This window comes from Chiloscyllium plagiosum, unplaced genomic scaffold, assembly GCF_037043375.1.
Source record: "Chiloscyllium plagiosum isolate Xiang-an unplaced genomic scaffold, Cpla_swu_hap1 HiC_scaffold_4, whole genome shotgun sequence".
In the NCBI taxonomy this organism is placed as follows: domain Eukaryota; kingdom Metazoa; phylum Chordata; class Chondrichthyes; order Orectolobiformes; family Hemiscylliidae; genus Chiloscyllium; species Chiloscyllium plagiosum.
The window spans coordinates 86,968,143-86,988,919 of record NW_028270142.1 but is presented as its reverse complement, the minus strand read 5'-3'; the positions used below and the strand labels follow the sequence as shown (position 1 = coordinate 86,988,919).

Below are 20,777 nucleotides of genomic sequence, written 5' to 3'. Positions count from 1 at the left end.
CTGACAAATGTGCACTATTTCACAGGAGCTGACAGTCTATACCTCAAGAAAATGTTAATTCGTTTCCAGGAACAGTACACAACAAAAGGAAATGTGAAAGAAAATCGTAATTCCACAAATAGTTGCAGAACAATCACACTGTTACATCTGAAGTCACAGCCAATTGCAGCCAAATAACTAGGGATGCTTTCGTCACTCCAGCCTTATGGATGAGCATTTGGGTTTTTTTGTTTAATTTTATCTTAGAATGTGGGCCTTTTTGACAAAGCCAGCATTTATTATCTTTCCCTAATTGGACTTGAGGAAGTGATGGTTCAATCCATATAATCACTGCTGTAATTTCGAAAACAAAAGAGCCAATTTACACATAGCAAAATTCCACAAAGAACATTGAGAATAATCTCAAATTAATTCAATAAATTAAAACGTTGATTGAGGGATAAGTATTTGCCAGATTACCAAGGAGAATTCTTGAATTATTCTTCAAATTGTGCCACATGATCTTTTACATCCATCTGTGACAGCAAACAGGGCTTTTGACTAATGTCACAACTGGAAGATGGCACCTCTGATGATGCCACAGTATTGCAGTGAGTGGGTCAGCCTGTTTTTGTGTTCAGGTCTCCACAGTGGCTTGCAAATCTATAATCTCTAGCTCAATAGCAGAACTTATAAACTTAATGGTAAGGTCCTAGGGAGTGTTGCTGAACAAAAAATACCTTGGAGTGCAGATTCATAGCCCTTTGAAAGTAGAGTCACAGGTAGATAGGATTGTGAATAAGGCATTTGGCATGCTTTCCTTTATTGGTCAGATCATTGAGTATAGGAGTTGGGAGGGCATGTTGCAGCTGTACAGGACATTTGTTCAGCCACTTTTTGAATATTGTGTGCACTTCTGGTCTCCATCCCATTGGAAGGATGTTGTGAAACTTGAAAGGGTTCAAAAAAGATTTACAAGGATATTGCCAGGGTTGGAGAATTTGAGCTATAGGGAGGGGTTGAATAGATTGGGGCTGTTTTCCCTGGAGCGTCGGAGGCTGAGAGGTGACCTTATAGAGGTTTATAAAATCATGAGGGGCATGGATAGGATAAATAAACAAAGTCTTTTCCCTGGGGTGGGGAAATCCAGAACTAGAGGGCATAGGTTTAGGGTGAGAGGGGAAAGATATAAAAGAGACCAAAGGGGCAACTTTTTCACGCAGAGGGTGGTATGTGTATGGAATGAGCTGCCAGAGGAAGTGGTGGAGACTAGTGCAATTACATCATTTAAAAGGCATTGGGATCAGTATATGAATAGGAAGGGTTTGGAGGGATACAGGGGCGGCGCTGGCAAGCGGGACTAGATTAGGTTGGGATATCTGGTCGGCATGGACAAGTTGGACCGAAGGGTCTGTTTCCGTGCTGTACATCTCTATGACTCTAAGTGTTGGCAAATAATTTAGTAAACTCTATCAAATACTCAAATGATTATACAAATGCACTTTCTTAAAAGGCAATTAGACAGGAATTAACACCTTAAAGGCTGGCTAATTTTTCTTAAAAACCAAGCATGAGTCCAATAATAATTTTTCCATTATCAACTAATGCTAATTCCATCAGCTAATGCAACATGGGAAGTAATGTGCCGGGGTGGGGGTGGGGGGGGGGGGGGGTTCACTATTCTATCACATAGTACAATTGCTTATGGAACTATAACAAAATTTACAGATTACTTCTTTCAAGATCAGTTCCAAAAGTATATATTGAGGATTTAAACAATATTAAAGGCAGATAACCATTCAAGTTATTTGATAGAGTCTGCATTATTAGTGTTCTGAAGTTACTATGTACACCATAATAAAAGTGTTACAATAATAGATACTGCTTCTGGTATGAAACTATTCATGTAAACATTCACTTAATAGCAGAAATAAGTGACTACAATGTAATATTGTTTAATGATTGGCTGTCTAATTCTAAAAAATATTTTATGCAACTACGTCAATCTTTGGATAAACAGTATTTATTTATACTGGGAGGATGCTTCAGTAATCTCATGCAGACATAACAGCATAGAAAAATATCTGGGAATAGCAATGATTAAATAATCCCATTGCCACCTCCAAATTAACAAGTTTTGTTGACAAGTATTCAACAACCACAAATATAGTTGGGAAATAGATACAAAAAGATATGAAAACATAATTTAAATGTCAGTAGTGTGTTTGAATAATGAAAAGTTTTCTCTGGTTCTAAAATAGGATAGGTAAACATATAAGCTAACAATGAACTTCCAATAGAGATGGAGTAAATGCTTTTAAGAAGCATTCATGAAAACAAAACATTTGAAAAAGGATAGTTTGTAAAGAAACTGTGGTTCTCCTTAAGATTCAGAAACAAAGTTACAGAAAAAGGTCAGAAAGATAGATAGAACACAGAACTGTACAGTACAGGAACGGGCCCTTCGGCCCATGATGCTGTGCTAAACATGACGCCAATCTACCTAATACTTTTTGTCTGCCTTTAGTCCATATCCCTCCATTCTTTGCATATTCAGGACCTCACTTACCTGGATTAAAACCTGTTAAATGCCATTTCTCAGTCCATATCTTGAACTGATCTAAATTCCAAAGTATCCTTTGACAACCTTCTAGATTATCCACAACCCCACCAATCTTTATATTGCCTGCAAACTTAGTAACCCATCCATCTACGTTTTCATCCAAGTCATTTTTCTATATCACAAACAGCAAAGGTCCCAGTCTGGATCCCTGCAGAACACCATTAGTCACAGACCTCCAGCCTGAAAAAACACCCTTCTACCAGTACCTTCCATCTTTGATGAACAAGCCAATTCTGAATCCATGCAGCCAAGTCACCCTGCATCCCATGCAACTTAATCTTCTGGATGAGCCTACCTACTTGTTGAAAACCTTACTAAAATACATGTAGACAACGTCCAGTGCTCCACTCTCATTAATCACCTTTGTCACCGCCTCAAAAAATTCAATCAGGTTAGTAAGACACGAGTTACCCTGCACAAAGCCATGCTGACTGTCCCTAATTATGTCATGCTTTTCCAAATGCGTGTAAATTCTATCCCTAACAATTCTCTCCAATAGCTTCCCAGCCAGTGATATGAGACTCATTGGTCTACAGTTTCCTGGATTATCCCTATTTTGCTTCTTGAATAGAGGAACAGTCTCCTAGCAAGGATACAACGAACTTGGTCAAGGTCCCAGCAATCTCCTCTCTTGCCTCTCTCAATAACCTAGAATAGATATCATCAGGCCCTGGGGACTTATCCATCTTAATACTCTTCAAGAGATCCAACACTACTTCTTTGTTGACCTCAAAATGCCCTAGCAATTTAGCATTCTCCACACTAGGCTCACTATCCTAATAAGGATACCTATGTCAGGCTTCTACTTATTGAGTATAGCATCGTCTTCAACACTATAATCCCAATCAAATTAATCTCCAAACTCAGAAACCTAGGTTGTGACTCTGCCTTCTGCAATAGCATTCCTGATGAAGGGCTTTTGCCCAAATGTCAATTTTCCTGCTCCTTGGATGCTGCCTGACCTGCTGTGCTTTTCCAGAAACACTCTAATCTTGACTCTAATCTCCAGCATATGCAGTCCTCACTTCTGCCTGCTTCTGCAACTGGAACCTCAGCTTCCTGACCCACAGATTACAATTCGTGAAGATAGACAACAGCACCTCCTCCACAATAATCTTCAACAACGGCACCCTGCAAGGATGTGTACTCAGCCCCCCCATTGTAATCCCCATACACTCAAGACCGTGACACCAAATTTCATGTGAACGCCACCTACAAGTTCACGGACGACACCACTGCTGTAGGTCGGATATCAAACACTGATGAGTCAGATTATAGGAAGGAGATAGAATGCTTGGGGTCATGATGCAAAAGTAACAATCTCTCCCTCAATGTCAGAAAAATTAAAGAACTGATCATCGACTTCAGGAAGAAAGGAAGAAAACATGCCCTCATATACATCAATGGAGGTGAGGTAGCGAGATTGAGAGCATCAAGTTCCTGGGAGTGACGATAACCAACAATCTGTCCTGGTCCTCTCAAGAACATGCTACAGTAAGGAGGGCCTTCTTCCTCAGGAGGCTAAGGAAATTCAGTATATCATTAGGATCCTCAACAACTTTTACAGATACACCACGGAAAATACTATCTGAGTGCATCATAGCTTCGTATGGCAACTGCTCTGCCCAGGACCATAAGAAACTACTGAAAGTTGTGAACACAGCCCAGACCATCATGGAAGCTAACCTCTCATCCATGGACTCTTACTTACACTTCCTACTGCCACAGAAAGGTAGCCAATATCACCAAAGACCCCTCCCACCCCAGTTATAGTCTTTTCCATCCTCCTCCATCAGGCAGAAGATACAGAAGCTTAAACACACGTATCGACAGATTGAAGAATAGCTTCTTCCCCAGTTATTAATCTGTTGAATGGACCTCTCTAATTTCAAATCTAATGTTGTGCTTTTGTGCACCTCCTGCACAGCCATAAACTTGTATGACTCACTCTGTCTAAACACCCTATGATCTATTTGTCCTTGTACATTATGATGCGCCTGTTCTGCATGCAAATAGAAACTTTTCACTGTACTTAGGTACATCATAACAATAAATCAAATCAAACTATCTTCTATATCCTTTTCATGGGTGAATACTGATGCAAAGTACTCATTTGAATCCTGCCCACATCCTCTGCCTCCAAGCACAAGTTGCCTCCTTTTTCTTTGAGTACAGTCATACCCGACTCCTGCTCCAGAGTCTGATATCCCCATTGTTCTACAATATGATGAACATGCTTTGCATTTAATATCGTTCAGAGGACTTACATTTTGAAGTCTAAACCTTTCCTATCCATGTATTTGTCCTAACTTCACCCTCGTTATCCTCTTATTTTTAATATATGTGTAGAATGCTTTGAGATTCTCTTTAACCCTACCTGCCAAGGTCATTTCATGGCCATGTTCTTGCTCTCCTACTTCCCTGCTTCAGTTCTGTTCTGCTTTCTTCATATTCCTCAAGGGCCTTATCCAATTTTAGCTTCCTAAACCTTAAACGTGTTTTTTTTCTTTTAATTAAATTCACAATCTTTCTTGTTATTCAAGGGTCCCTTACCTTGCTTTCCTTGTCCTTCCTCCTTCAGGACATGCTGGTCCTGAATTTTGATCAGTAGGCCTTTGAACAACTCCCACATATCATATGTTGCCATGCCTGATAGCAGCTTCTCTGGATTAATACTCCCTAGCTCCGTAATACGATGTAACTTTCCCTCCTCCAATTTTGTACCCTCCCACAACAATCTGACTTATCTTTATTCATAGTTATCTTAAACTTTAAGGAATTGTGATCATTGTTTCCAAAATGCGCTCCCACTGCAAGGTCATTCACCTGGCCAGGTTCATTAGCCAATACAAGGTCCAGTATGGCCTAGCCTCCAGTTGGACCATCCACAAATTGTTCCAAAATATTTGCATTTCTTCAAAGAAAACTAAAAACAGAATACACCAAGGAACTTTCTGACCTTTACATCCTCCCTATGCCCGAGTGAACTGATTTTATTCCAGTTAATGAAAGACAATTGCGCTCTCACTTTCGGATCAGGTAGACATATGGAAATAAAATATATTTTAGTGATTTTTGAAATAACAGACTTCAGAAAAAATATGTTCCAATCTATTTCTAGAATATTGGATAAAGCACAATAAATTAAGAACTGGAATAACTATTTGAAATAGAAATATGTTTATTAATTATAATGTTACTTGTCCTTGTCTTTGAGCTTCCGCATCTTCTCAATGTGTTTATGGACCTCCAACCTAGATTCTGGAGTATACTCTGTAGGTTCGTTCCAAAATTTTCTGTTCATTTCATCTTCATCTATATTCTTTTTTCCTTTATCCTCTTCGTCAATAGTGTTATTTTTCTTATTCTCGGTTTTCAGCCCAGGGTCAGGTCTAACCAAAAGGGAAATGGGAGACAATGAATCAACACCAAAAGAGACTTCAAAAATAAGAACAGTTGAAACCATCAATTTACATATTGTTTTGTTGATAAAATATGGACATTTGACTATAATCTAATAATCTGGCATTTGAACAGACAAGTTACTGGTGATAAAGGTTATTCAAAGTCAACCAGGAATTTAAAGCACTGTTATAGAGTCATAGAGATGTACAGCATGGAAACCGACCCTTCGGCCCAACCCGTCCATCCCGACCAGATATTCCAACCCAATCTAGTCCCACCTGCCAGCACCCGGCCCATATCCCTCCAAACCCTTCCTATTCGTTTACCCATCCAGATGCCTCTTAAATGTTGCAATTGTACCAGCCTCCACCACTTCCTCTGGCAGCTCATTCCATCACATACCACCCTCTGCGTGAAAAGGTTGCCCCTTAGGTCTCTTTTATATCTTTCCCCTCTCACCCTAAACCTATGCCCTCTAGTTCTGGACTCCCCGACCCCAGGGAAAAGACTTTGTCTATTTATCATACCCATGCCCCTCATAATTTTGTAAACCTCTATAAGGTCACCCCTCAGTCTCCGATGCTCCAGGAAAAACAGCCCCAGCCTGTTCAGCCTCTCCCTGTGGCTCAAATCCTCCAACCCTGGCAACACCCTTGTAAATCTTTTCTGAACCCTTTCAAGTTTCACAACATCTTTCCGATAGGAAGAAGACCAGAATTGCACGCAATATTCCAACAGTGGCCTAACCAATGTCCTGTACAGCCGCAACATGACCTCCCAACTCCTGTACTCAATACTCTGACCAATAAACCATGGTTTGGCTTTGAAAATCATTTTTATACTTGGAGGAAAAAAATCTCATGTGAATGGATGTTAAAGCAATGGGTAGAGGAAGGGGGTGGACTGCTTGCCGACACACATCCCCCCCCCCCACCCTGTATCCCCCCATCATTTAGGGGATTGCCATTAACCAGAAACTTATCCTGCTCACTGTGACAACAACAGCAGATTAGTAGCTGCAAATTCTGCAGAAAGTAACTCACACCCTGACTTCCCCAAGGCTGTCCAACAGCAACAAGGCACACATCCAAGACAAAATAGTTCTCCTAACTGACACGCATCCACTATATTAAACAGTCACTCCATCTACCAGCAAAACATTGTGATGGCACTGTGAAAATCTACAGGGCATCAACATCTTGACTAGTTGTCTAATCTCCCCTCCCCCACCTCATCCCAACTCCACCCCTCCAACTCAGCATCGCCCTCTTGAACTCATCTATTTTCCTGTCCATCTTCCTTCCCACTTATCTGCTCCACTCACCTCTCTGACCTATCACTATCACCCCCCCACCTGCATCTACCTATCACCTTCACAGTTACCTTCCACCCTCCCAAAACCCACCCTCCTATTTTTGTCTCAGTCCCCTTCTCAACGTCCACATTCCTGATGAAGGGCTTAAGCCCAAACCGTTCACTCTTCTGATCGGATGCTGCCTGATCTGCTGTGCTTTTCCAGTACCACCCATTTCAACTCTATCTCCAGCATCTGCAGTCCTCCCTTTCTCCTGGCATGATAAAGCAGTCAGGGAGGAGCCCAGAGGTCTGGAAAATAGTTAATGTAACATACCTGTTTAAGAAGGGAGGGAGGCAGAGACAGGTAACTATAGGCTAATTAACTTGACCTCGGTTGTCACTAAGATTTTACAATCCAAAGACAGTCTCCATCTTGACTCCTAACTTCAGCTCTTCACCAGGCCCCAGCCCTGCTGGGTTTTTACCATCACTTCCTCTCACTACCCTCCGGGGTCAATGAATTCCGTACGTGTTGCGACATCAAATTTTTCTTCCGCTGCCTCAGTTCTTACTTTTTCAATTGTGACTGCCACCCACCCTCTGAAGACCCCTCCGACATACTCCATCTACTTGGACACCTCTTTCTGGCATCGACGTCTTCATCGCCAACTACGGCCACGACATTGACTGCTTAAACCTGTCCACCTCTCTCACCCACTCCAAACTCCCACCTTCACAAAACGCAGCCCTCTACTTCCTCTGCTCCAACTCCAACCTCAACATTAAACCAGCAGACATAGGGGACGCAGTAGTAATTTGTCGCACTGACCTTTACATCGCTGAAGCTAGATGCCACATTGTCCAGTTCTACCTCTTACCCAAAACCCACAAACCTGACTACCCCTGCCCCTGCCCCACCAAACTTATCTCCTCACATCTTGACACGTCCTGTACCCCTTGGTCCATGAACTCCCCACATACATTCAGGACACCACCCATGCCCTCCACCTCCTCCATGACTTTTGTTTCTCCAGCCCCGAATGCCTCATCTTCACCATGAATATCCAGTTCCTTTACATGTTCATCCACCATGGCAAAGGCCTCCAGGTTCTCTTTTCTTCCTCTGCCACTGTCCCAACCTGTATCCCTTTACTGACACACTCATTCAATTGGCAGAACTGGTCCTCACCCTCAACAACTTCTCCTTCAAATCCTCTCCACTCCCTCCAGACCAAAGGGGTAGCCATGGAAACCTGCAGGGGCTCCAGCTATGCCTACCTGCTCGTAGGATACGGAACAATCCATCCTCCGTAGTTATACCAGCATTATCCCCCACTTTGTCCTCTGCTACATTGATGAATGTATCAGCGCCACCTCCTGCTCCCACAAGGAGGTTGAACAGTTCATCAACTTCACTAACATGTTCCACCCTGATCTTAAATACCCTTGGACCATCTTGTACATCTCCCTCCTCTTCCTGGACCTCTTCCTCTCCATCTCCGGTGACCGATTCAACACAGATATGTATATGAAACCCACCAGCTCCCATAGCTACCGAGACTACACCTTGGTCCCCCCTCCCTGTTAGTTTTGCTGGTAGCATTATCTAATGGATGTCATTTACAAGATACCATGCAAAAACTGTAAAAAACACTACATTGGACAACCTAGTAGGAAACTTGCCACCAGGATACATGAATACCAACTGGCCACCAAAAGGCATGACCCACAATCACTAGTTTCTATACATACAGACACAGAAGGACACCACTTTGACTGGGACAACACACACATTCTTGGACAGGCGAAATAAAGAAGTGCATGAGATTTCTTAGAGGCATGGGATTCCAACCAGAACTCCATCAATAAACACATCGACTTAGATCCATCTACCCTTCCTTGAAAAAAAGAACCGGAAATGGCATCACCCACCTTAAGAAACCAAGATCTCTAAATAGAGAGGCAGGACATACCACAGTGCCTCACTGGAGACTCTCACTGATATGTTACCTAGTATGGTGACGAAACGTCTGAAAACAAACCTTCAACCTCAGCGAGCAAACCTACATACTTAGCTCCTACATCTCATGGTCAGCTGCAAGGACACTGTGCACAGGAACAGGCAACCATCTCACAAATCTGCATTTCAAACTTGCTTTCTTTGTGTTTACTCACTGGTCCAACTTGCTTTCTTTGTGTTTACTCACCTTGAACTTATCTGCATGCTCACAATATCCCTGCCTTTTCTGTATCTTGCTTTTTAACACTTGTTCTACCTCAGCTCAAGCTACCAGGCTCATATTACTTCACTTGTGCCCTATTTCTGTACTTGAGTTCTCTTTGGCACTAAAATCTACATCTATCTTATTGCCTTTGTGCTAAATGATTCTATTATACAGTACTAAATATTACACTTTCAAATAAACAGAAAAATCACACCCTTTTCATAAAAATGCTGTCACAGTACTGTTTCACACATATGATTCTACTGATATCAATATAGCACCAAAGTGAGAACTTTTTTTCCCCCAACTTACTTGTTATTCTCTTTATCTTTTAGGTTCTTCTGCACTGTTTCTTTCTCCTTGGTACGTTTCAAGATATAAGCCTGCTGTTGCTCTACAACTTGTTGTCGCACTATTGGATATTCCTGCAGTGCCTGAATCCATTCGGAACGAGTGATTTCTTTTCCATCTAATGACTGTAGATCAAATAGAAACAAGAGCAAAATGATCATAGACCAAAATTTGAGTTAAGATTCATGCTACTATAATACAGAAGATCAACAGGATTAGACCATAAGACATAGGAGTGGAAGTAAGACCATTTGACCCATCGAGTCCACTCCGCCATTTAATCATGGCTGATGGGCATTTCAATTCCGCTTACCCACACTCTCCCCATAGCCCTTAATTCCTTGTGAGATCAAGAATTTATCAATCTCCGCCTTGAAGACAGTTAACATCCTGGCCTCAACTGTGCTCCTGGCAATGAATTCCATAGGCCTACCACACTCTGGCTGAAGAAATGTCCCCTCTTTTCCATTCTAAATTGACTCCCTCTAATTCTAAGGCCATGCCCATGGGTCCTAGTCTCCCCGTCTAATGGAAACAACTTCCCAGCGTCCACCCTTTCTATGCCATGCATTATCTTGTAAGTTTCTATTAGATCTCCCCTCATCCTTCTAAACTCTAACAAATATAATCCCAGGATCCTCAATCAATAGTATGTTAGGCCTACTATTCCAGAGATCATCCGTGTGAATCTCCGCTGGACACGCTCCAGAGCCAGTATGTCCTTCCTGAGGTGTGGGGCCAAAATTGGACATAGTATTCTAAATGAGGCCGAACCAGAGCATTATATAGTCTTAGAAGCATATCACGGCTTTTATATTCCAACCCTCTTGAGATAAATGACAACATTACAGACTCAACCTGCAAGTTAACCTTTACAGGATTCTGCACTAGCATTCCCAGATCCCTTTGTACTTTGGCTTTATGAATTATCTCACTGTTTAGAAAATAGCCCATGCCTGTATTCTTTCTTCCAAAGTGCAAGACTTCACATTTGCTCACATTGAATTTCATCAGCCATTTCCTGGTCCACTCTCCTAAATCGTCTAGCTCTTTCTGCAGCCTCCCCACCTCCTCAGTATTACCTGCCTGTCCACGTAACTTTGTATCATCGGCAAACTTCGCCAGAATGCCGCCAGTCCCTTCATCCAGATCATTAATATATTAAGTGAACAGCTGCAGCCCCAAAGCTGAACCCTGCAGGACACCACTTATCACCGGCTGCCATTCCAAAAAAGAACCTGTCTGCCTTCTATCAGACAGCCAATCCTCAATCCATGCAAGAGCTCACCTCGAACATGGACCCTCACCTTACTCAGCAGCCTCTTCTGAGGCACCTTATCAAAGACCTTTTGGAAGTCCAGATAGATAACATAAATGGATTCAAATGATGTCTAATGAAAATAATAGAGTATTTGTATATTACAAAGTAGCTCTCTTTACTTGATAAAAACCTAAAAAATTGCGAATGCTATAAATCAGAAACAAAAACAGAAATTGCTGGAAAAGCTCAGCAGGTCTGGCAGTATCTGTGAAGAGAGATTAGAGTTAATGCTTTGGCTCTGGTGACCCTTCCTCAAAACTGCCTCTTACTCAGAATCACTTCACATAATCCAGTTGAAGTTTCAGCCTACCACGTCTGGGAGTTCTGAGGAAGGATCATTGGACCCGAAACATTAACCCTGATTTCTCGTCCAGGCCTGCTGAGCTTTTCCAGAAACTTCTGTTTTTTTCTCTTTACTTGATGCTTGATATTCACAGACAAAAGGACATTTGTAACAAAAACAATTCCCCAAAATTGCTGGAGAAACTTTGCTGGTCTGGCAGCATCTGGGGAGAGAGAAGTAGAGTTAACATTTAAATCCAATGACCCTTGTTCAGAAATGATAGCATCTGAGAAAAGGGTGGTATTTATCTTGATGATAAAGGGTGGGGTGGGGGGAAAAAGGAGGCAGCAGATATGGGGAGATGGAGCTCAGAGGGACAGAGAGAAAAGTTAGACAGGCAAAGGGACTATAAGCCAGGGAAGAAGAAAAAGAAATGAAGAAAAGCTGGATACGTGATAATGGGGAGGATGAGAGGTGAAAATGGATTAGCTTTGTTGACAGAAGATCAGACCTGGGGTGTGGGGTGGGTAAAAGACACAGAAGACTAAAACTTGACTGGAATCAATGTGAGGAAATTCTACGCCAGGAGCATTCACTGAGGAATGAAATGTGGCTGTGAAACTGAGTTTTAGCAGATCCCTTGTCAAACACCAGGAGCAAAAATGAAAGTAAGTTAGTGTGGTGAAGCAAAAGAAAGATTAAAATGAAAATCTTGTCAGAGACAGGAGCAGAACTTCAAGATGGGCACACCTGGAAGAGATGTGATAATGAGTTAAATACAAAAACAAAATAAAAAACTGCGGTTGCTGGAGTTCTGAAACAAAAACAGGGCGATTGGGGCAGGGGGATCATTTTGGGACATTACCTCTATCACATAATGATGCCTGATCTTTGTTATATGCCGAGCCATATCCTGATACACATTCAGTTCTTTGTTCAGAGCAGGCAGATTGAAGTTTTGTTGAGGGGTGTACTGACATAATTAAAAACAAAATCTCCAGTTTTTTTTTAAAGATTTTATTAGATTACCTACAGTGTGGAAACAGGCCCTTTGGCCCAACCAGTCCACACCGACCCTCTGAAGAATAACCCACCCAGACCCATTTCCCTCTGACTAATGCACCTAACATTATGGGCAATTTAGCATGGCCAATTCACCTGACCTGCACATCTTTGAACTGTGGGAGGAAACCCACGCAGACACGGGGAGAATGTGCAAACTCCACACAGGCAGTTGCAGATATTTTTATTGAAGAAAAAGGAAATTTTTAAAACATTTTTTTATAAACTTACAAAATAACATAAACAAATATAAACACTAATACACCATTAAATATTAAATAAATAATAACCAAAACACAACACACACAACAAAGAAAGAAAAAAAACCCCACTCAACTAAGAACTAATCTAACCTACAAATAACAAAGCATATAATAGAATATCTTACATTACTCAAATAAAATGAGATAACATAGTAATTAAGTAATGAGGTACATGCTCAGAATGAATTAACATCAAGTCATAATAAAACCCATATTCGTACAGGATTCCTCCCCCCAGGGGCCCCCGGACCGGCCAGACCCACTACCACAACTAGGTAAAAGCCCTTGACAGAATGGCTGAAATATCTGTATCTATATATTTCAGGAAGGGCTGCCATATTTTATAGATTAATTCAGTTTTTTGGTGCACCATATTTGTAAGGAAGTCAAGGGGAATACATTCCATGATTAACCTGTGCCAATTTGAAAGTCCTGGAGGGTCCTCAGCTACTCAATTTACTAAGATATTTTTCCTTGCACAAGAGGAGAGAATGGAAAATAATCCCCTCCCATGCACATCCAGGGAGGGCAGGTTCAGAAAGCCCAGGAGAAGAGATACTGGATCTACTCCAATTTCCGCTCCCAAGATTTCTGTCAGCGCATTTGCTACTCTGGTCCAGTATTTACGGATCTTATGACATGTCCATAAGCAGTGTGTGACAGTGCCCACTTCTATTTTACATTTAGGACACATTGGAGATGTAATCTCCAGTTTTAAATAAAGGAATTACATTTGCTGTCTAATGGGACCTTCCCCACAATGTTTTGCAAATAACATAACAACCATTTCACTAGCCACATCTTTCGAGAACCTAGGATGAAATCCAGGCACCTGTCAGCCTGCAACTCCAATAATTACTCTGTATTACATTTCTGGTGATTGTAATTGTTTTAAGTTCCTCCTTCTATTCTTGTATTTGCTATAGTGAAGTCTGATGCAAATTACCTCTTCAATTCATCTGATTTTGCTTTATTTTCTATTATTAACTCTCCAGTCTCATTTTCTATGGGACCATCATTCACTTTGTTAATATTTTTATCTTTTAACCATTGAGAAACTCTTGTGTTCTTATATTGTTGAGGACCACATAATTTTCCATTTAAACTATAAACTGGAAGTTTAAGTTGGGCACTGCTATATAGCTAAAAAGGAGGAGAGTTCTTTTTCTGAAACTTGGAGATGCAGTGGGATTGTCTGATATACACTTCAGCTAGACAAGACTATATGTGGCATTGTCCCAGGCCTTGAACGATGTGGACTATGGCATGAAATTTGCAAATATCAGATGAGATGTTCAGTGAGACCCTTTCGATGTTAAGAATAAAAAAACAACATTTTCTAACCAAGTACATTATTTGAAGATGAATTTCTCATTGGCAATTGGTGAGAGGTCTATTAACATGAATTATCATTCATTATCACCCTCATTATTACTGAATCTCATCTCATTAATATGCAGTTTCCATTCTCTCACCCAATGGATAGAAAATAGATGCTAAGAATTCCTTTCATGAAAGTCAGAACAGGTACCTAGCAAGCTCACCTTTGTTCCAATGTTTCAGGGTCCAGTCCGCTAATAGTGATGACGTGTACCCAAATCCACAGATGTTAGCAAGTGACATGCATCACGCTCTCTGCATCAAACTAACTCCATTTCTGCTACTGCACTTCTACCAAGGTTTAATCTCTGTCACTCTCACTATTGCATGCAACAACTTACCCCACTCACTCTCCTTCCCCCCACCAACATTCCAGACCACTAAACCTATATGGTGTCTGCACTGTCTATTCACTCCCTCGGATCCCCTCACTACCTTTCGACCACTTGAATCAGCAATAACTGCTGTGCCATCCACTTTTATCTCATTCAATCCTTATTGTCATTCCAGGAGAGGACAGCTCAAAACAGAGCAGAAGGAAGGAAAGTGCCCAACATTTGATTGGTCAGCTCCAATGGTGGTGGGGGGGGGGGGGGGGTCCTGACCTTAGCAGGAAAAAAACAGAGCCACTCCTGTGGAGATGTCAAACATCCATGTCCCACCACATCTAAGTACCAAACTTTATCCACAGCAACTCTAACAGCAACCCCCTAGCAATCACATTAATTGCGCACTGCTTGCTTCTAATCACCGGCTATGACGCCACCTTTCTCTTTTATAGACATTGAGTCATACAATAATAGAAACAGGCCCTTTGGCACATCTCTTTACCAACCAACAAACACCAAACTAAAATAATTAATTTACCTGCACTTGATCCACAGCTTACTACACCTTGGCATTTTAAGTCCTCATGCAGCTGCTTCTTAAATGATACCTCCACCATCCAGCCAGGCAGCTCATTCCATATTTCCATCACCCTCTGAGTGAAACCATGTGTCCTCAGATCTCCTCTAAACAGTTACTTCTCACCTTAGACTGATGATCTTAGATATGTCAGCCATGGGGTCAAGTTTCTCACAATCTTCCCAATGTATGCCTCTAATAATTTTGAATACCTCAGTCAGATCACCCCGCAGCTTCCCCTGCTCTAAGAAAACAAACCCTGCCTATCCAGTCTCTCCTCAGAGTGGAAGCTTTCCATCCCATGCAATATCGTGGTGAATCTCCTCTGCAATCAATTGCCCTTATCAATATATTTAGTCACCTTTTCAAAAAGTCAAGATCTCTCTGCTGACTATCCTGATCAAGCCCTGCCTTTCCAAGTGTTGATTAATCCTATCCCACAGAAATTTTCCAATAATTTCCCTACCATTGATGTTGGATAAACAAAGCTATAATTACCAGGCCTAACCCTGCCGCCCTTCCTGAACAAAGGAACCATTAGTTATCTTCCAGTTATCTGAAACTTCATTCGTGACCAGACAAGTTTTGAATAATTCTGCCAGGGGCCAAATTGCTTCCTTGCCTCCGATAGCAGCCTGGGGTACATTTCATCAGACTCTGGGAATTTATACACACTAAAGAGTATGCAGGAGGCAGAAAGCATTATAGACAAGAGTTTGGGAGACATGGCTACACCCAAGGTCCATGCAAATAGGTGGGTGACCACGACAAGGGGCAGGCAGATAGTGCAGGAGTCTCCTGTGGCTATCCCCTCTTTAACATGTAAATAGTTTTGGATACTATTGGAAGTGGGGAGGAGGAATTTGCCAGTCAAAGAATGGCAATGGCAGCAGACTCTATTTAATAGCAGAGAGAGTCACAATGCAGTAGAGCATGAGTAACAAAGGAGGCTCCAGGATAGTGTGTTGCCTCCTTGGTGCCAAAGTTAAGAATGTCTGAGTGGGCACAGAACATTCTTAAAAGGGAGGGTGCACAGCCAAAGGTTGTGGTACAGATTGGTACTAATGACATAGGCAGGAAGTGTGATGAGGTCCTGCAAAGGGTGCTCAGGGTGTTAGAGTCATACAGCATGAAAACAGACTCTTCAGTCTAACGAGTTCATGCTGACCATGTTCCTGAACTAAACTAGTCCCAGTTGCTTGCGCTTGGCCCATATCCCTCCAAACCTTTCCTATTCCTGTAATTATCCAAATGTCTTTTAAATGTTGTAACTCTAACCGCATCCAAATTTCCTCTGGCAGTTCATTCCATACACTAATCACTCTGTGTAAAAATGCTGCCCGTCATGTACTTTTTAAAACTTTCTCCTCACCTTAAAAATATGTCTCCTAAATTTGAACTCCCCCACCCTAAGGAAAACAGCCTTGCAATTCACCTTATCTATGACCCTCATGATTTTATAAGTCTCTACAAGATCACTCCTCAACATCCTACACTCCACGAGAAACTCAAGTTCCAGCCTATTTTATAACTCAAACCCTCCATTCCCAGCAAGATCCTGGTAAATCCTTTCTGAACCCTCTCTAATTTAATAGTGGTAGGGCAACTGGAATTGCGCACAGTACTCCAGAATAGGCCTCACCAACTTCCTGTATAACCTCAACATGATGTTTCAACTCCTATACTCAAAAGTTCTGCAGGCAAGTGTGCTAAATGCCTTCTATACCACCCCGTCTCTCTCTGTGATATAAATTTCAAAGAATTATGTACCTGAACCCCTAGATCTCTCCGTTCTACAACTCTACCCAGGCTTTTCTAATAGTTGTATAAGTCCTGTCCTTGTTTTATCACAATGCAAAACCTCACATTTATCCATCGGCTGCCACTCAGCCCATTGACCCAATTGATCAAGATCTCTTTGATAACCTTCTTCACTGTCTAGTATACCAGCAATTTTGTTGTCATCTGCCAATTTACTAACCATGTTTCCTGTTAAGTAGTAAGTTGAAAAGCAGGACCTCTCGTGTTGTAATCCCATGATTATTCCCTGTGCCATGTGCCAATGAGGCTAGGAAGAAGAAGATAGTACAGTCAAATATGTGGCTAAAGCACTAACATGGAGGGAAGTCTTCATGTATGTGGATCGTTGGGATATCTTCCAAGGCAGCTGTGACCTCAATAAGAAGGATAGGTTGCTCCTGAACTGGAGGGGCACCAATATCCTGGCAGGGAGATTTGTCAGTGTCACTCAGAAAGATTTAAACTAGTGTAGTAGGGGGCAGGAACCAGAGCAATAGGTGAACAAGTGAAATGACCAAGGAGGAGTTAGAGACTAAGGCCAGTAAGGCTAAGAGGAAGAACAGATGGGGGGAGGTTACTAAACACAGTGGGACTGAATATTTTGTTTAATGTGAGGAATATGACAGGTAAGGCAGATGAATTTAGAGCCTAGATTCATCCACATAATTGAGATGATGTACATATTACAGCCTTGGTTGAGGGACGGACAAAACTGACAACTTAACATTCCGGGATTTAGATGTTTCCGGCAAGACAGGGAAGGATGTAAAAGAGGTAGGGGGTTGTGTTTCTGTTAAGATAGAATATCACAGCTATACAAGGGAGGGCACCTTGGATAGTTCATCCAGTGAGGCTATATGGGTAGAGATCGGTAATAGGAAGAATGCAATCACTTTGATTGTTGTACTACAGGGTTCCACCACAGGTCTCCAAACAGTCAACAAGGCAGGAAGGAACAGAAATGTGGACAGATTATGGACAAGTGTAGGAACTATAGGATTGCTGCGCTGGGTGATTTTAACCTCCGCTATATTGATTGGGACTCAATTAGTGCCAAAGGCTTGGGCAGGGGAGAAATTGCTAGGTGTGTCCAGGAAGATTTCTTGAAACAATATGTAAATAATCAATCTGGGGAAGGGACTCCAAGAGATCTGGTATTGGGGAATGAATCTGGTCAGGTTATGAAAGTTTCAGTGGGGGAGCATTTCAGGAACAGAGACCATAATTCTTAAGTTTTAAGTTACTTATGGATAAGGATAAGAGTAGTCCTTGGGTGTAACTACTTAACTGGGGAAGGCTAAATATGAAAATATTAGGCACAAATTGAGGAATGAGTGTGGTGCTGAATAAAGCACAGCAGGTCAGGCAACATCTGAGGAGCAAGACAGTCAATGTTTCAGGCATAACCCTTCTTCAGGACTGGGGAATGGGAAGGGGATTGAGAAATAAATAGGGTGAGAGGGGTGGGCTAGGGGAAAGGTAGGTGGGATGGCGATGGGTGGGCGAAGATAGGTGATGATTATGTTAGGTTGGTGAATAGCAAAGGTCTTTTTCCCAGCATAGGTTTAAGGTGAGAGGGGAAAGATATAAAAGGGACCTAAGGGGCAACTATTTCACAGAAAGGGTGGTGCATGTATGGAATGAGCTGCCAGAGGAAGTGGTGGAGGCTGGTACAATTACAATATTTAAAAGGCATCTGGATGGGTATGTAAATAGGAAGGGTTTAAAGGGATATGGGCCAAATGCTGGAAAATGGGATTAGAGTAATTTAGGATATCTGGTCAGCACTGATGAGTTGGACTGAAGGATCTGTTTCCATGCTATACAGCTCTATGACTCTAACTGCTTGCTGCTCCACTAATTTCAGGTTGTTTCTTTCCAGGATTTGTTGATAATAGTTTCAGGGAACCTATCAGCAAAGTCAAGGAAAAAAAAGCCTGTGATTGAAGGAGCAACTCCTCACTGATTGTGTCATTTCTATTTTCAGTGGTGATTGTCATCTGCTTTATTGTTTCAATGACTGAACTTTCTCAAATGTTTTGGGTTTTTGGGAAGGAAAATGCACCAACCACCCCTATGTATTTTGGGTGTTGACTTCCAGCCACATCTGGCCCTGAAGCATGCGAAATAATCTTGATCCTTTGCACAGATCATAAGTAGCAATCAAAATGTTATATATCAAAATTAAAAATACAAGAATGGCTTGTCGGAAAGACAATGACCTTCCAACCTTCAGCTGTGGTAGTGTAGCAATCACAAACTTCCTGTAACCAGCAAAATCACAGCAGGGGTTTCCAACCAGATAAAGCTCCTGTAGGTGAACATTAAGTTTGAGCGATTCCACACTTGTTAGCTCCCCAACAAAGTTAACTGTTAGGTCAAGTTTCTGCAGAAACTCACAACCTGTCAAGGAAGATGAAATAGTATCACATTTGGAGAATATGACAGGCACATTTTCAAGGTTTTCAATTTTATAAAATTGAAATTTGTTAAAAATAAATGCACAATGTGATCAAAATCCAAGAACTACATCCCTAACAGTACTTTGTGTGCTCCTCAGATGTTGCCTGACCTGCTGTGCTTTATTCAGCACCACACTCATTCCTCAATTTGTGCCTAATATTTTCATATTTAGCCTTCCCCAGTTAAGTAGTTACACCCAAGGACTACTCTTATCCTTATCCATAAGTAACTTGAAACTTAGGAATTATGGTCTCTGTTCCTGAAATGCTCCCCCACTGAAACTTTCATAACCTGACCAGATTCATTCCCCAATACCAGATCTCTTGGAGCCCCTTCCCCAGATTGATTATTTACATATTGTTTCAAGAAATCTTCCTGGATACACCTAGCAATTTCTCCCCTGCCCAAGCCTTTGGCACTAATTGAGTCCCAGTCAATATAGCGGAGGTTAAAATCACCCAGCGCAGCAATCCTATATAAACGTGAGCAGTCCAGTAAAGTGGCTCATCAAAACTTCAAGGGCAATTGAGGAAATCCCATTAATGAATAAAAATATTGTTTGTTTTGATATATATTCATGATCAGAGCTATGATATCCAAGGAGTAATTCCAAAGTTTGAAAATTATATGTAACTTGAAAACACAAACAGTGATGGGGATAGTAACAGACTTTATATAAGGACAAAGATTCATGAAACTGGCAGATCCATGACAGATGAAAATTAAAACACAAGAGGCATGAGGTGATTCAATTAGGCAGAAGAAAAAGAAGGAAAGATTTAACACTAAACTGTACAATTTTAAAAGGGATTCACTGGAACGTGGGAATACCATCATCTGCACGTTTCCCTCCAAGCCAGTCATTATCTTGAGTTGGAAATAGATCACCATTTTTTCATTATTGCGAAGTCAAAATTCTGGAATTCCCTGCCAAATGGCATCATGTGTCTACCTATAGCACATGAATAGCAATGATTCAAGGCTGCAGCTCACCATCACTTTCTCAAGGGCAACTGAGAATGGCAATAAATGCTGGCCAACCAAAGCCCACGTCCAACGAGTGAATTTAAAAAGTTAAAATTTTAACAAAACTGATATTCAATTATATATACATATACAGTTGTTGCTTCAATCTGTACTTATGTTTTTTGGCCAATTTCTACTATTTTAAGATTTATTTAGACATATGCCAAAATTCTCAGACAGCTGCATTTCTGTAGATTTGATATCATTACTCTCAGTTGTGCAAAAAACACTTCTTTTTTCCTTCACCCCAAGCTCTTCTTTCACTCTTCCAATTCTATCTCTCTCCCAAATTTTTGTTTTTCTCCAACTCATTTTATCACTTCCTCTTATCTTGTAAATTTTGTCTTTATCTCCTCTTTCATTGCTATCTTTCTTAATGCGACCATTAGGATTA

At 41.4% G+C, this 20,777-nt stretch overlaps 1 protein-coding gene across 4 annotated transcripts in view; it reads right to left on the bottom strand.

The window, feature by feature from the left end:
* dnaaf11 (dynein axonemal assembly factor 11) overlaps window positions 1-20,777 on the bottom strand; it is an 89,526-nt gene that overhangs the window by 38,126 nt on the left and 30,623 nt on the right. For all 4 annotated transcript variants that reach the window (XM_087986453.1, XM_087986455.1, XM_087986454.1 and 1 more), the window contains exons 4-6: window positions 19,125-19,297; window positions 9,841-10,004; window positions 5,803-5,994 (exon numbers count right to left, since the gene is read on the bottom strand). In XM_087986453.1, the coding sequence (XP_087842579.1) occupies window positions 5,803-5,994; window positions 9,841-10,004; window positions 19,125-19,297 (529 nt within the window). The remainder of the gene's footprint in view (window positions 1-5,802; window positions 5,995-9,840; window positions 10,005-19,124; window positions 19,298-20,777) is intronic.